General features: G+C 45.7%; 1 protein-coding gene across 1 annotated transcript in view; it reads right to left on the reverse strand.

Annotated features, from left to right (window-relative positions):
* The window catches only part of HECTD4 (HECT domain E3 ubiquitin protein ligase 4), a 2,691,195-nt gene that overhangs the window by 640,225 nt on the left and 2,036,856 nt on the right, over positions 1 to 14,114 (reverse strand). The window contains exon 65 of the mRNA XM_086943079.1: positions 9,472 to 9,679. Within this exon, the coding sequence (XP_086799205.1) occupies positions 9,472 to 9,679 (208 nt within the window). The remainder of the gene's footprint in view (positions 1 to 9,471; positions 9,680 to 14,114) is intronic.

Below are 14,114 nucleotides of genomic sequence, written 5' to 3' on the forward strand. Positions count from 1 at the left end.
AAGCTCACCAAGGCGGCATGTCTTTGAAACTCCCCTGCTCATCCTGAGGGAGGAAGCATGGCACCTCGTTGCAGGATGTGCATTGTTTCAGGCCCCAGAGAGCAGCAGGCTCTCGACCCAGGGTTCCAGAAACATGTCTGGTGGTGGCAGCCTCGTTAGCAATGCAGTCAGGACAGTGGGAGTTGGTTAGGTTTCAGGGGCACCTCTAAGATGCCATCTGTCGTGCATTTTACATTAAATCCCATGCTGGCATCAGTGCGGGTTTAATGTGCTGAGAAGTTTGATATCAAACTTCTCAGTCTTCAGTGAAGCCATCATGGTGCTGTGGAGTTCGTGATGACAACCTCCCAGCACCATATACTCTCAATGGCAGCACTGCACTTACAGTGCCCAGGAATGGCCTGGGTACTGCAGGGGCACAAGGCTCGTGCACCTGTGCCCACACCACTGGCATAGTGCATCCAGCTAGAGGGGTGACTGAAGTATGCCAGGGCAGTTGGTTTGAGGGCATGGCACACAGGGATGTGTGCCATGTCGACTCTGTTTAGTTTTGCACCAAGACACTCAGCCTGCAAAGGCAGTGTGTGTGTGTGTGTCAGGGTAGAGGGTCCCCCAGGGTGGCACAATAAGTGCTGCAGCCTTTAGGGGTCTTCTCTGCTCACCATGCCCTGGGTACCTAGGGTACCATTTACCAAGGACTGGCAGGTGATCAGAGATGCCAATTGGGTTTAGGCTTTAGTACAGTTTTTAGGGAAGGAACACAGGCCCTGGGCACCTGATTGGCAGGAGTCCAGGGCACATCAAGACAAAGTGCATCAGAAATCTAGCAAAAAGGGGCAGGGGTTACTGCAACAGAAACCCACTTCTTCACACTACCTAGCACCTAAAAGCATCCCTGCCTGCTTAGATATACAAGAAGAGTGCCTGGCTTTGCAGGAGGAAAAAGACTGCCCTGGGGAGAAGGCCGGTTGGGTTCCTGGTATGCTCTGGGTATTCCTGGCACGAGAAACACTCCGAAGTAGCTGACTACCTTCAAAAGATAATCTGACCTCTGTTGTGGTTGGTCTTCTGGTCTTCAAGTGTGCTTTCTGCAGTGAACCCCGTAAAGAAATCAAGCCCAAAGTAACATTGTGAGGTTCAGCACACCCAACCCCTAAGAATGGAAGCAAAACTGCTTGCGGTCTGCTTTCTTTGCACTATTTATGGTGTTAGAATGAGGAGCTGCTCCATGATGGATTATAAAGAGTAAGAAAGAGTCCTTCTTCTAGCAGGGGATCTGGACCTCCCCTTCCTGGTTACCACCACCACCTTGGCCTTCTGTTCCTGAATGGCTTTTGGATAAACCTGGGCTCAAAGGACCCATCACTTTGGGTCTTGAGAGTAGCCTAAGCCCCACCGATACACTTTATGAAGCTTAGTGACTGACGAAGGGTGTTTGACAGCTCACACAGGGATTGAAGCCCAAGAATTTCGGAAGAGATTTGCTCTGAAATCCATGACAAAAAACGCAAAATATCAACAGTTGAAATACAAGTGGCTTCAGACCATGAATGTGCAGAGGTGCACAGAAAAAAACTAACATCTCTGGCATTCGTGTAACATCAATACACTTTGCATCACTTCTGTCAATGTTGCTGTGAACTCTGAAAGACACCACCAAGCACCAGTGATGTGTTATGGCTGGAAAATGTCTGCATATAGTCTGGCAGCTGGGAGTAAAGTTCACTTAGGAAAATGTGGGAGTGAATGTTCATTAAAATCAAAGTCGCCTTCAAGGAAAGAGGTCAGAGGCCCATAATTGAGCAATATGAAGTTAAGATTCCAACAGGGTCTTACCCAATCCTGTGGTACCTTTGGACTGACTGGATTTTTAAGCACTAAAAGAAAAATAAAGGAATAGGAGGGAAAGTGCCATGATGTTTTAACAAACACTAAATCGTCTCTGAGTCTTTCAAACATGGTTTCCTCCTAGGTTATTCTATTAAAAACTCTATGTGTTGCATTTTCAATTGATGTTTTAAACAAACAGGGCTAAATGATCACATGCTATTGTGTTTAGATGACTTGCAAGAAGAACCAATACCAGATCAATTCCTTTTTTGATAGCCCATTACTGCATAATCGTCAGCTATTCTAACAGATGTCTTGATCCTTTACCTCTTACTTTGTTGATGTAAGACGTTGTGGTATTGCCTATCAGATTCAAAATCTGCTTTCCTTGTAATCTCAAAAAGAAGATTCTGGTCTTATGATGACAGAAGAGACTGTGCTTTGGGCTAACCTCACCACCCTTAATTCCAGACGACATAGAAAGGAGCGGAGTTGATCATTGTGCAGGTTATTGAGATGCAACACCACAAGATAGGAGAGAAGAATGCAAAATAATCTAAGGCTGGGGGAGTGTGGAATGACTGGCTCACCTTGTGAGAGGTTTAAGGAAAAAATTACCTCTAAAGTTTGAACAGAAGATATGTAAAATCGGACTATATCTACCAGAAATTATTTCATTGTGTGTAAAGAGACCACTGCACCATTTGATCAACACACAGGACCTAAAAATATGTGAGAAGACCTCTGCAATTTCCTTTCATTGAGACATGTTTCATATAGGCACATTCAGTATCAAGATGTTTGAGGGGGAAGAGAAGGGATGGGGAACAGGAGGCAGTATGATCAAACGGAGGGTGAACAAAACCATTTACTAAGATATGAAATGCCCATTGACTGCTTATATCGCTGATGATACAGCAGCAGCCAACATCCAACTGGAGAGCTGTGAAACCTTTAGATGTAGACCTTAAAACTGATTTGGGAGTGAAGAATGAAGAGGAGGATAAGGCTGTGGCTAAGAAAGGGGCATGTTAAAGACTAATGCCTGTAGCCTCAGAATTTTCTACACTGCTGATGGTCTGCTCAGCATCACGTTTTTAAACAATGGTCCACCTTCTCATCACAACCTTTGTCCATTTAAAAGGCCTACCTAATAACTGTGTTGGAACACCACCTAAAAAGGAATAGCTTCTGTTACCACTTATGCCAAAACTACGAGAGACTTATCAACGCAGTCCACACCACTACTGTGTCGTTACCATGAGTTCCATTACAATGCAAGTCATTACAACAACTTGCTTTAGGGAAGCGCTGGACTTTGGATTAGTTAAAATTACTATTCCAATTTCACTCTGTACATCAGTAGGGAAAGTGTTGGACTTTAATCCAGCACCAGTTCAACATCGCATTCCCTAAAGCAAGTCCCTGTAATGACTTGTGTTGTAATGAAACTCGTGGTAACGTCACAGTCGCGGTACTGACTATGTTGTAAAGGCACTACGATGTAATGCATGCGTTGTAATAGATGTTTCCCCCTAAAAAGACAGTGTCCTTGCTAGGCACCTCCCAGAAAGGATATTCTCGAGATCTCAGGAGGGTTGGGACTGCTGCCATCTCTCACGGACTGACCTTAGGTCAGCCAATGAGGGGGGGGGGGCAGCAGTCCGTCACAGAGAGGAATGGCTTTAGTGAGACTTGCTGACCCCAACGCACTCTATAATAAAGTGTCAATGAATAACACTAGGCCCTTGACTAAAGGTTTTAAAACTGAAGCATCCAGTTCCAAGGCAATCAGTGAGACTACCTCTCATCACGAGGGGGAGGGCTTCGAGATGCTTTGCCAGGCTGAAGAGGTCACGCCAACTGGAGCTGTGACATCTTCATCTCAGCAAAGTTCAACTCAGGTGGCCAGGTGGCTGGCCATTTATCGCCTGACTAGCTCCTGGCTGCCTGGCCTGAACAAGAAGAGTGTTTGTCAGGCAGACCTTTGTTCAGCCTGACAGACATACTTCTTCTCTGGAAAAAAGTGAGGGGGCGTAGTACCTTCTCATGTATGACCGGCCCCCAACGGCAGACTGGGCTAAAATAACAAAGGTAAACGAAAAGTTATAAAACAGAAGACTGCATTAGTTACATTCAAGTAAGATATAAATCCTTTAGGAAAACAAACACCTCTGTGCAAGGAAGTAAACCTACAAAAAACTATTTCAAACGCACTGTTAAAACAGCAAGGTAGTATAAAAGCAGACATGGAAGAGAGCAAGAAAATACATAACTCCAAGGAAAGAAGTGCTTAAATCAAAAGAAAAAAGTAGCTTTCTGAATATAAGCAGTGGAAGGATAGAAGCCATCCAAACAAAATAACAACAAAGCATCTATTTTCCAGAAAAAGAGGGGGGAAAGACATCAAATACAAAGCAATCAAAGGAGATTGTCACGAAAGCCAATCGATGACAAGCAATCAGCTGACCCAAAGACCCCTGTAAATACTGGTAGTCTGTATACAATAGGTTTTTCAACAACATGCAAAGTTTTAAAAGTAAAGGTCAGATGGAGCGTTTATATGGTTCTTAAAAGCATCCTGAGCCACAGCAGGTACTAACTTTTTCTTCCCCCAAAGCTCCTTTAAAGGAGTTGAAGTGTCACTGCAAAGTATTACCGGTTCAATTTTTCTGATAACATCTCACTGTAGAGGTCTGAATTTGAAAGCTCTGAACGGAAAACAATGACAACACTCTAAGCCCCTTTTGGGTCTTGCCTGTGTGAGCGTGCGCTAGCGCATAGGTTCTCACTTGCAAGACTCTTGTTTTTTATAATGGTCTTCGAACTAGTCCATTACTTGCCATTTGTTTGCAGTATTGTCACTCTTTTTTGCTGGCTAATTGGTAAGCATTTGCCAAGCATCCCTTCCTTTTCTTTTGGTTGTGATTGCATCAAGCACACATTAAACAAATGTAACTCGTGTCCCTTCGCTGGCGATCCATTGCTCGTGCTTTTGATTCCGGTACAATTTAAAAAAAAATAGTAAAAAAAAAAATAAAAGTGCTGTGACGTGGTCGGTGGGCTTTTTTTTACATTTCTCAGCCGCTTCCATTCTGGTTCTTCAACCCCATCGCCTCACCGTTTCTTCATGCCCTAACACCCTCCTTCCCTCACATCCAGGTTTCTATTCTCCCGTCAGAAGTAAAAAAAAATTACAAAACAGGATGAAGAGTTTCTTTCTTTTAACCTTTCCAAACCCGCACCTCTCCTGGTTCTTTTCCTAGCCTCGTCCCTGTTTCTTCTCCTGCCTACTACCCGCTCTCTCACCCTCCCAGCTGTGTTTCTTTTCCCCCTACCAGAAGTATAAAACAAGCATTAGAAATGCAATAGGTCTTGCATTAGGAAAGTTTGAGCGATTGGTATTGTAAATGACACTTTTTTTATTTATGTGTTGGTTTTGAAAATAGCAAAATTAATAGCTTTGTCAGTTACAATGTCAATAGTTTTAACTTTTGCAAATGTGACACCTATAGCATTTGTAATGCAATGTGTGTTGTATTTACGTGACTTAGATGTATTGATATTACAAATAACAATGGCTTTTAATTTTGTAAATAATTAATACTGAAATAAAATGTATTGTAATTTATAATGGCAATAGCTTAAACGGGCGAGGGGGGGGCAGGTTCTATAGTCGGAGTTGAGCTAGTTCCAAGGTTTGGAGCAATGGGGTTGAGAAACAGCATCCTGGGTATACCATCCCTCAGCAACTGGAAGGATTTCAAAAATGAAAGGGCTGTGTTGTTTTGATTGTTTCTGAGCAGAAGCTTGTAGCCCTTTTACATTTACTTGCAATTGTTTAATGTTAAAGATCTAATGCAGCCCCTGTGCTTAGATGCTGGAACTGCGTTAATTAGCATTGCTGGCGGGCAGGGGAGGGGGCGGAGCGGCTTCTATTTCCTTGTTAACTGAGACATCTCAAGGCCCCGTTGTGGCTTGTTTAAAAAAAAAAAAGTTTTGCGCATGGCTGCTGGTCCAATTGTTTCATTGTGTTGTATTTGCTTAAGAGGCTGCAGGGCGCGTGGAAATCAGCATTTAGAATAGTGTACAAATTATATCTGTTGTTTAAGCCAAGGATTTGCCAGAGGTTAAAAGTCGGAAGCAGGCTTTGAAATGTGTTTTCAAAGCCCCGAGCAATTGGCCGGGCAGGATGGGTTGTGGGGGGAGAAAGGATTCAGGATGGCAGAGAGAGGGGGGGTGAGGGGGGGCAGGTTCTATAGTCGGAGTTGAGCTAGTTCCAAGGTTTGGAGCAATGGGGTTGAGAAACAGCATCCTGGGTATACCATCCCTCAGCAACTGGAAGGATTTCAAAAATGAAAGGGCTGTGTTGTTTTGATTGTTTCTGAGCAGAAGCTTGTAGCTCTTTTACATTTACTTGCAATTGTTTAGTTGTTTGTACCTTTATAAATTCAAAACAGCCTGCCTATGTATTATGTGTTTCCAGAGGAAGCAGCCGTATCTGCTGTCGGCAACAGAAAGTCACATTTTCTGTAGGCACCACTACGAGGAATTAACAATGCCCTTTGTAAAACATACTTCGCAGTGTACGCCTTATGGGGCGAATAAACCGTGCATTTTAAAGAAAAGCGGCGATCTCTTCCCTACAAGCTACAAGCTATAGTATGTTATTGCAGAGGGGTGGGTTAGAACACCACTGCAGGAGAGCGACCATAGGCGAGGCTGCCTGCTCCCGGACCCTGTTCTAGGGTGTGTGCTGTTCATCTACAGCTCCTCCCCCACCAGAGCCTGAGGGATAACATCCACGTCTACAGAAAAGGAAGGCGTGCGAGCCTCTGCCCGCCCCTGATTGTGCGTTTCCGTGATTACAGGATGCATGAACTGCCACACGTCACTGACCGTTTAAAGCACAGGAAAACCGTTGAAATCACATGAAACATCGCCCACCACACAGGACGAAACGTGTGCCATTGGGGCAGGCCGCAGCTCCACCCAGCAGTTAGCGAGGGAGGGCTGGAGCTCAAAGAAAGCGAAAGTAGGGTGGAACTCGATGGAAAAAATAGCAACTGGAATTCTTCGGCTATGTAAACTCCACTGAAGGCGGTGTTCGTACCAGGGAAAATGCATGAGGGGGGGGGGGGGGCGCACCTCAGGCATCAGAGAGCGGCGAAATAATTTATGGGACCTTTTTACTTTTTTCAAGAACCCGAGGGGTTTTAACATATGGCTGGGGAGTTGCAAAGACCGTAACACGGCGGGCAGGGGAGGGGGCGGAGCGGGGAGAGGGGAGAGGTGCGACACGGCAGGCAGGGGAGGAGAGTAGGAGGAGGAGGGGGGAGGAGAGTAGGGGAGGCACGGCCTAGCGGCCGTGCAATCAAGAAGTGAGGGGGCGGAGCTGGGGGAGGCAGTGAGAGAGAGAGTAGGCAAGGCAGGCGGCTGGGGGCATGTGCACGCGCTTTTAAGCTCAATGCGCATGCGCATTGAGCTTAAATTTCTCGTGCACTGCAAGGAATCGCCACGATTCCTTGCAAGTTGGTTAAAGAGTAGATAAGCCCCCATAGTCTCGCAGGCGAGACCTAAAAAAACACTACCAAGCGACCAGCGCTGGCCCATTGATATAGCTTTTTTTTTAACTGTCAATTACCAACCCACGCCCCCGTTACCCACTCACACCCCTGTTACTCACCCCCACCTAATTGTCTATGCCAATAGCTCGCCCATAGGCGAGACCTGTGGGCCTACAAAGGAAATTTAGATGGTACGTTCCAGCCCGCAGCCTACGCTCCTCCTCTGCCAGGTTGGTGATAATACCTCGGTTTAAGAAAATCAAAGCAGGAGGAAGAGCATTTGGCATAGCTGCAGCGAAACAGTGGCATGCTCTCCCGGCTGAGCTCAGACACATTTCCGATCTCCTTCTGTTTAGGAGGAGATTGAAAACATTTCTCTTCCCTAAACTTTAGTCCTCTACCACCCTCCTCTTACTGCTGTCTTGAGTCTGCTAGCGCCAGGATGCCTTTTAGGTGATAGACGCGCTTTATAAATGAAATAAATAAAATTAATAAATACTGAGACATGCACGCATCACATTTCCAATTGCTGTTTTAAACAGCAAAAAAACAAATAGAACAGTCATGGTTGTCAGTCTTTAACACTATTTTGTTGTAGACCCTGAAAACCTTGATGATGTTCTGCACAATTTGAAAAGAAAAACAAATAAATAGTACTAGACAAAGGAATCAAAACTTTGCTGGACATGGCTCCCACTGAGTTCTACATTCTCAGCAACTAGATGCAGAAAAGGTAACTAAAGTGGTCGGGCAAGGCATGGATGTACAAGACTGCTATATCATATGATGTAGCACAATGTCACTGCAACACCATGGAACAGAAATGAGGGTCCCAAAGCCAAAACCCTAGGTTCCAAGTCTGCAGCTCGGATATCTCATATATAAAGAATGTACTTAGGAAAAATTGTCGATTAAAACTATTAGGGCTGGAATCATTAAACAAACACTAAAATCTAGTCATGGGCAAAAGGCGATTGACTGCACTAAAATACATTATATTAATTTTCCCCACACATATCCAGGTTGGATATCTTCACTCTTACAACTCTTTCAAATTTAACATTGTTGTCCTATATGATTTTTTAATGCAAAAAATCTATATCTGGTTTACAATTGTAAAGTGCACAATGCACCAGATATAAAACCGTGTAATCCCTGAATCGGTGTGTCAATCCAATGTTGCACCAGCATATTTTTGAGGTGCGACAATTCTAAAATTCAAACCGTTCACTATAATAAATATTGCCACTTTGTTTAGTGCTAGCCAACTTAATCTCAAACTGCTTATTTTTATTTTTTATTACTATTATTCTACTCAATGGTGCTCGTATCGGCGAGGCTGAAGTGGTCCTGTTGGAGTACAAACGCATTTTCTTCTGGTTGCAAAGTTTTCTTTAACAGCCACATCTGTGGCTGGGCTAACATAGCAACATAGCAAACTTTCTTAGCCTAACACCTAAAATGCTACAGTCCAATCAATAGTAAACTACTAGACATATTTAGTTCAGGATTAGTTGAAAGAAAAATACCTATTATATATAACAGCTTCATCAAAATAAAAATCTTCTAATTTGCCATAAAACATTTAAAGACATTTGATATTTCAGCTTAAATGGAATTTTACAATACTGATAATCTTAACTGAACCTAAGCTACAAAATAAAGCCGTAACAAGCAGCTTAAAAATAAGCCCTGACAATGCTTGTTTTTTTGTCATGGTTTTTGTAAAACTCTGAGAGCTGTCTAGCCGTTCCGAGTATATAAAGGAAAACAAAACCCTCGGATCCATGCTAGCAAAAATCGGGTTTTTAGCCTCAAAAAAGCACACTTTTCTACGGTAGTCCCTGGCTCTGAAGGAAACTACTTTGTGTGCTCCTTGAGAAGAGCAGACTGCGTAACTCACTGTGACGTTAGTAAATGGTTACATGGTTGAATAGGACTATGAATTACACAACGGACCAATGGATAAAGCCGGCTGGCTGTAAACTCCTAAAATGTTATAGATCATTTTAACAACATCAAAATGTATTGGCTAACGATAAACCCAACAATAACAACAAGGAAAAATGCAAACCTTTTATTGATTTGTCAGTGAAATAGTCTTCCAGTCCTGGAATTCCCTGGGTATCAAACAAACTCTGGTTTACGGTGGATACAGTTAGAATTTCTTCCGTTGACAGTTCCATTAATTCGTCCTCTCCATCCAGCCCGGATAAACCAATCAGGTCGCTGCTGTTGAATAAACTGGCTCGGATCTTCTCTATTTTTGCTCGCGACCTGACCTGTGTGTAAAAGTAAATCAGTTAAAAAACGTTCCAAGACAAAGGAGGGTAATATTTATCAAATGAAGCCCCTGCCTTCCCGTACAGTGTTAATGGCACAAAATGCGATCGCAATTGTTAGCTTAGTTTGCTGTGCATTTCAGTAAGGGGGCGTAGCAGGAGTATCTCCTCCAAAAGATGGTAGATAAACTCCACATCTGTCATTTTTTTAAATCTACTATCCAATATAAAGCAGAATACTATATTTTGCTGTTTTATGCACATTAGTCATATCAAGTAACAGTGCTTCATTTGCCATACGGATATTTATAGGGCACAACAAGTGAGAAGTAGGGGGACGCGGACGTCACGACAGGAAGTGACGTCACGAAAAGTGGCTTGCACCATCAGACTCATTGCCTCCCCTCACTCACTCCTAAAATAAGGGAGGGGGGGGGGGGGCGCCGTCCACCCGCGTTTTTATTTTTATTTTTTATTTAATGCGTTTTTATATAGCGTGGACTTTACCCGAAGTTGTCAGAGCGCTTCACAATGGAACAGTAGTGAAAACATGAGGAAAAATTACAAGTGAGTGTGAGAAGTTGGCCTGATATGCAGTGCTCACTATTCTAGTGATCACTATGTATCAGTCCAAACAACCCTTATTGATGATTGGTTGTAAGTCAACCTTATAGACCAGCTATCCTAGTAGCGTGGATACGAGCAGTCTTCAGGCTAAGCTCTAGAGGGCATGTTAAGCCAGCTGTTATACCATCACATATACCCCTTGAACACCAAGTGAAAGGACACCACACAAGTTGTTATGAAAATAAAGTATATTTATTTAGAACACAACAGCCCTGGACTCTTTATGAGGACAGGGTGCTAAGCACAATACAAAGCTCTTGGGAAAATACGCAAAGTCGCACAATTTACACAAATGCCCGAGGGGCACGGAACACCATATACTACAAAAGTGGAATGCGAAATTACTAGCAGGTAAGTACTACTCTAATAGGCTTTGGGATCGCTAGGACTTGACTACTAAACCTTCAGATTACTAGCAGGAGGCCTAGGGATATCGGGTGCAGAGTGTGCACTCTCACGCGGGATGCGGGATAAAGTCTATAGATGCTAGATTTCGTAAAGTTAGTGTTATCGGACGAATCCGACTAGGTAGAGCTGAAACGAAAAAGGATCTGGACCTTTGGATAGCAAAGCTAAGCTGGAGCACCGAAATGCTGAGTTTACCTAGCCCAGGGGCTGTGGATGCATAGGTCTGGAAAGACGTCGGGAATCCTCGTTGCAGTCTATGGAGCCTGAAAGAAGATGTTGCTGGCAGGCGACCAGTGTTGAAGTTCGAAGTGATCCAAGCCTGGATCGGAGATGGAAGACACCTGTAAGCAGAGGGGACCAAGTTCTGAATCACTAGCCAGTGATTAGATGGGCACCAGGATGGCACCGGATGGAGTCACCTCGACCAGGTGAGTGGGCGACGCTGGGCTCTGCAGTCTCACGGACCAGGAGGCGTTGACGGCGACCAGGATGGAGGTGCGAGCTGTCCCACGATGGTATCTGCTGTCGACGTCGATGGACCCAGGATTGGGGCAACAAGTCTTGGCAAATGCAAGCCCACGCGGTGGACTTAAAATGGCGTCTGGAGTGGACCAGGAGGGTCCGGGGTGCTCCTCTGTTGGAGGGGAGCAAGGGCCAGTCTGGAGCAACCAGACCAGCGTTGAAAATGTCGTCGTTCGTCATCGGGAAGGCCACAAGCCAACAGGCAAGTAGCCAGACAACGCGGTGAGCAGCAAACAGCAGAAGGGCCCCACGCAGATCTCGTGGATGCTGGGGGGCTGGACTTCGATGCTGGAGCTGCTCAGGGTTAGGGCTTCTCAAACCCCAAAGCACTCACTCGAGGATCCCTCGGCGGTCGTGCTGGGCAAGCGTCGTGCATTCCTGAAGATGGCTGGTCCCTCGAGGTCTCGTCACACCCACGAACCTCAGCTGGGCTGATGATGCAGGTAGAGGTCAGAGGTGCCAGGGAAGCCGGTTCTCGTCAAGCTGGGCAGTCTTGATCCAGAGGAGAGACTTACAGCAAACCGCGATGCTTGGATGGTGCCTGCGGGTGCAGGGTGGCTACTCCTTAGCCACAAGGGAGAGTCGATTGAAAAGGTTCAAGAGTTCTTTAGTGGAAAGTCGTCAAGATTCGGATTTATCTAATTTGGAAGGGGTCCCCGCTCCCACCTTTATACTAAAGAAAGGGGCTGGTACGGGACTAGGTCCTGCCCATGGGTGGGACCAGGAAGGGGGGTGGTTACACCCCTCTCCCATGCCGGACTTTCCCCAGCTCAGGGGCTGGTGTGCCCCTGGAACCGGTTTAAACTGGCAGATGCATAGTGAGCACCAGGGTGCCACTTGCAGTCACCTTCCTATTCAGCCCTGCCTACCTAGGATACACAAAACCCTGTCTGGGTCGGTGCTAGCACCGCCCCTGACAGGAAACCCCTTGTCCAAGCTCTCCTCGCTGGAAGGACTCCCAGCAGCAGGAGGTCAGACTTGTGTCTATGGTGGCAGCATCCATTTTGTGATGCTGAGGCTCGAGTTAACTTTAACCGGGGTTCACAGTTACATACATGTCGTGTCCCTCTAGAAGGGTGGAATGCTAACCCGGTCGCCAGAATTGGCGAGGGGTTAGTATTCCAATTCGTATGACACCTTACTCGACATGTTTTGATAAAGCGATACCAAAGATAGCAAATAACCGCGAGGATTATAATGCACTTAAGAGTATATGGTACGCGTTATCATAGAACAGCTATTAGGACTTGGTTCCGCAAGCTGCAGACGGGCTCAGCTCATGCCAGAGCACCATCTCACATGATTCCAAGCACTCTGCCTTCAGAATTGTTAAGGCCTGTCATAGGAGTGACTGATAGGAATACATGTGTCTATTTTAGGGTTAGATATAGGTATACTATATCTACAGCAAAGGGTGATTACACCACTTTGCCCCAGCTGTCGTGCAGCCAGTTGTGTCAGATTTAGATGGCCAGCCAGGGGTGGCATAATACATGCTGCAGCCCCTGGTAGGCCCTGGATACACCTATGCCCTGAGTTACATGGTCTGATAAGGTGGCCCAGTACCAATTGGTTAATGCACCTAAGGTACACGTGTCAATTTAGTGAGAGAATAGCAAGGCTGTGGGTCTGATTAGCAGGCCCACAGCCAGAGAAGTTGTAAACCAGTGAAGCAAAAAGCAAAAATCTGGGGTGATCATAGGATTGCAGACCCTACTCTCCTACAGTGAGCATGTTACATAAGGCAATAGTGACAATTGTGCATGTATCGAGCAAACAAAATACAAGAGGTAGCAAACGATACGTTACAAGAGGAAAAAAGTGACGTGTGTATGTTACAAGAGCGTACAAAGTACAAATTGAGGTATAATACTGCAGCACAAGTTACTTACCTTCGGTAACGATATATCAGTAAGAAACAGTAGTTAGTATTAGATTCCTTACCTTAGAATATCCCAAGGCGTCAGACTGGATCCGGAAACTTTTGCGTAGCAGTACCCCTGCACGTCGGTAGGCGTCATCTGCGGCTCCGCGTCTGTCGTCGGCGTCGTTGGCGCCAGGATGACGTCGCCGGAGTACTTAAAAGCAGCCCTCGCGCGCTGATGTCAGTTCTTATACACAGCTTTTCCGCGCCAGAAACACAGAGCCATGATAAAAACCAACACTGGTGCCATGAAACTAGGGCTCTGAAAGGGGATGACCTTAACCCAAGATATCGGATCGCAGAACGGGGAGGATGGGTGGGGCAGTAAGGAATCTAATACTAACTACTGTTTCTTACAGATATATCGTTACCGAAGGTAAGTAACCTGTGTATCTGAAAGAAACAGGTTAGTATTAGATTCCTTACCTTAGAATAGATACCCCAGCAATACCAACCCCGGTGGTGGGTCTGTGAACAAATAGTCACACCAGAAAGTCCTGGAGGATGGAACGGCCAAAGAAGCCATCCCTCCGGACTTGGCTGTCCAGGCAGTAGTGTCTTACGAACGTGTGCAGCGAGACCCACGTAGCTGCCTGACATATGTCCTGCAAAGGGACTCCCCGGCCCAGGGCAGTAGTAGCCGCTGTGGCCAGAGTGGAATGGGCCCTCAGCCCAACAGGAGGCTCCTTTTTAGCCAAGGAGTAGCATGCCTTGATGCACAATACGACTCACCAAGAGATGGTCCATTTGTGCACCGCCCGTCACTTGTTAGCGCCCACGTAACCAACAAAGAGTTGGTCATCCACCCGGATCTGGCGTGTGCGATCCAAATAGAAAGGGAGCGCACGTTTTGGGTCCAGACGGTGGAGCCGCTCTTCCTCTTTAGAAGGAAGTGGAGGCGGAAAGAAGGTGGGCAAGGTGATGGACTGCCCGATGTGGAAGGCCGTGAATACC

This window comes from Lissotriton vulgaris, chromosome 11 (assembly GCF_964263255.1).
Source record: "Lissotriton vulgaris chromosome 11, aLisVul1.2, whole genome shotgun sequence".
Lineage (NCBI taxonomy): Eukaryota > Metazoa > Chordata > Amphibia > Caudata > Salamandridae > Lissotriton > Lissotriton vulgaris.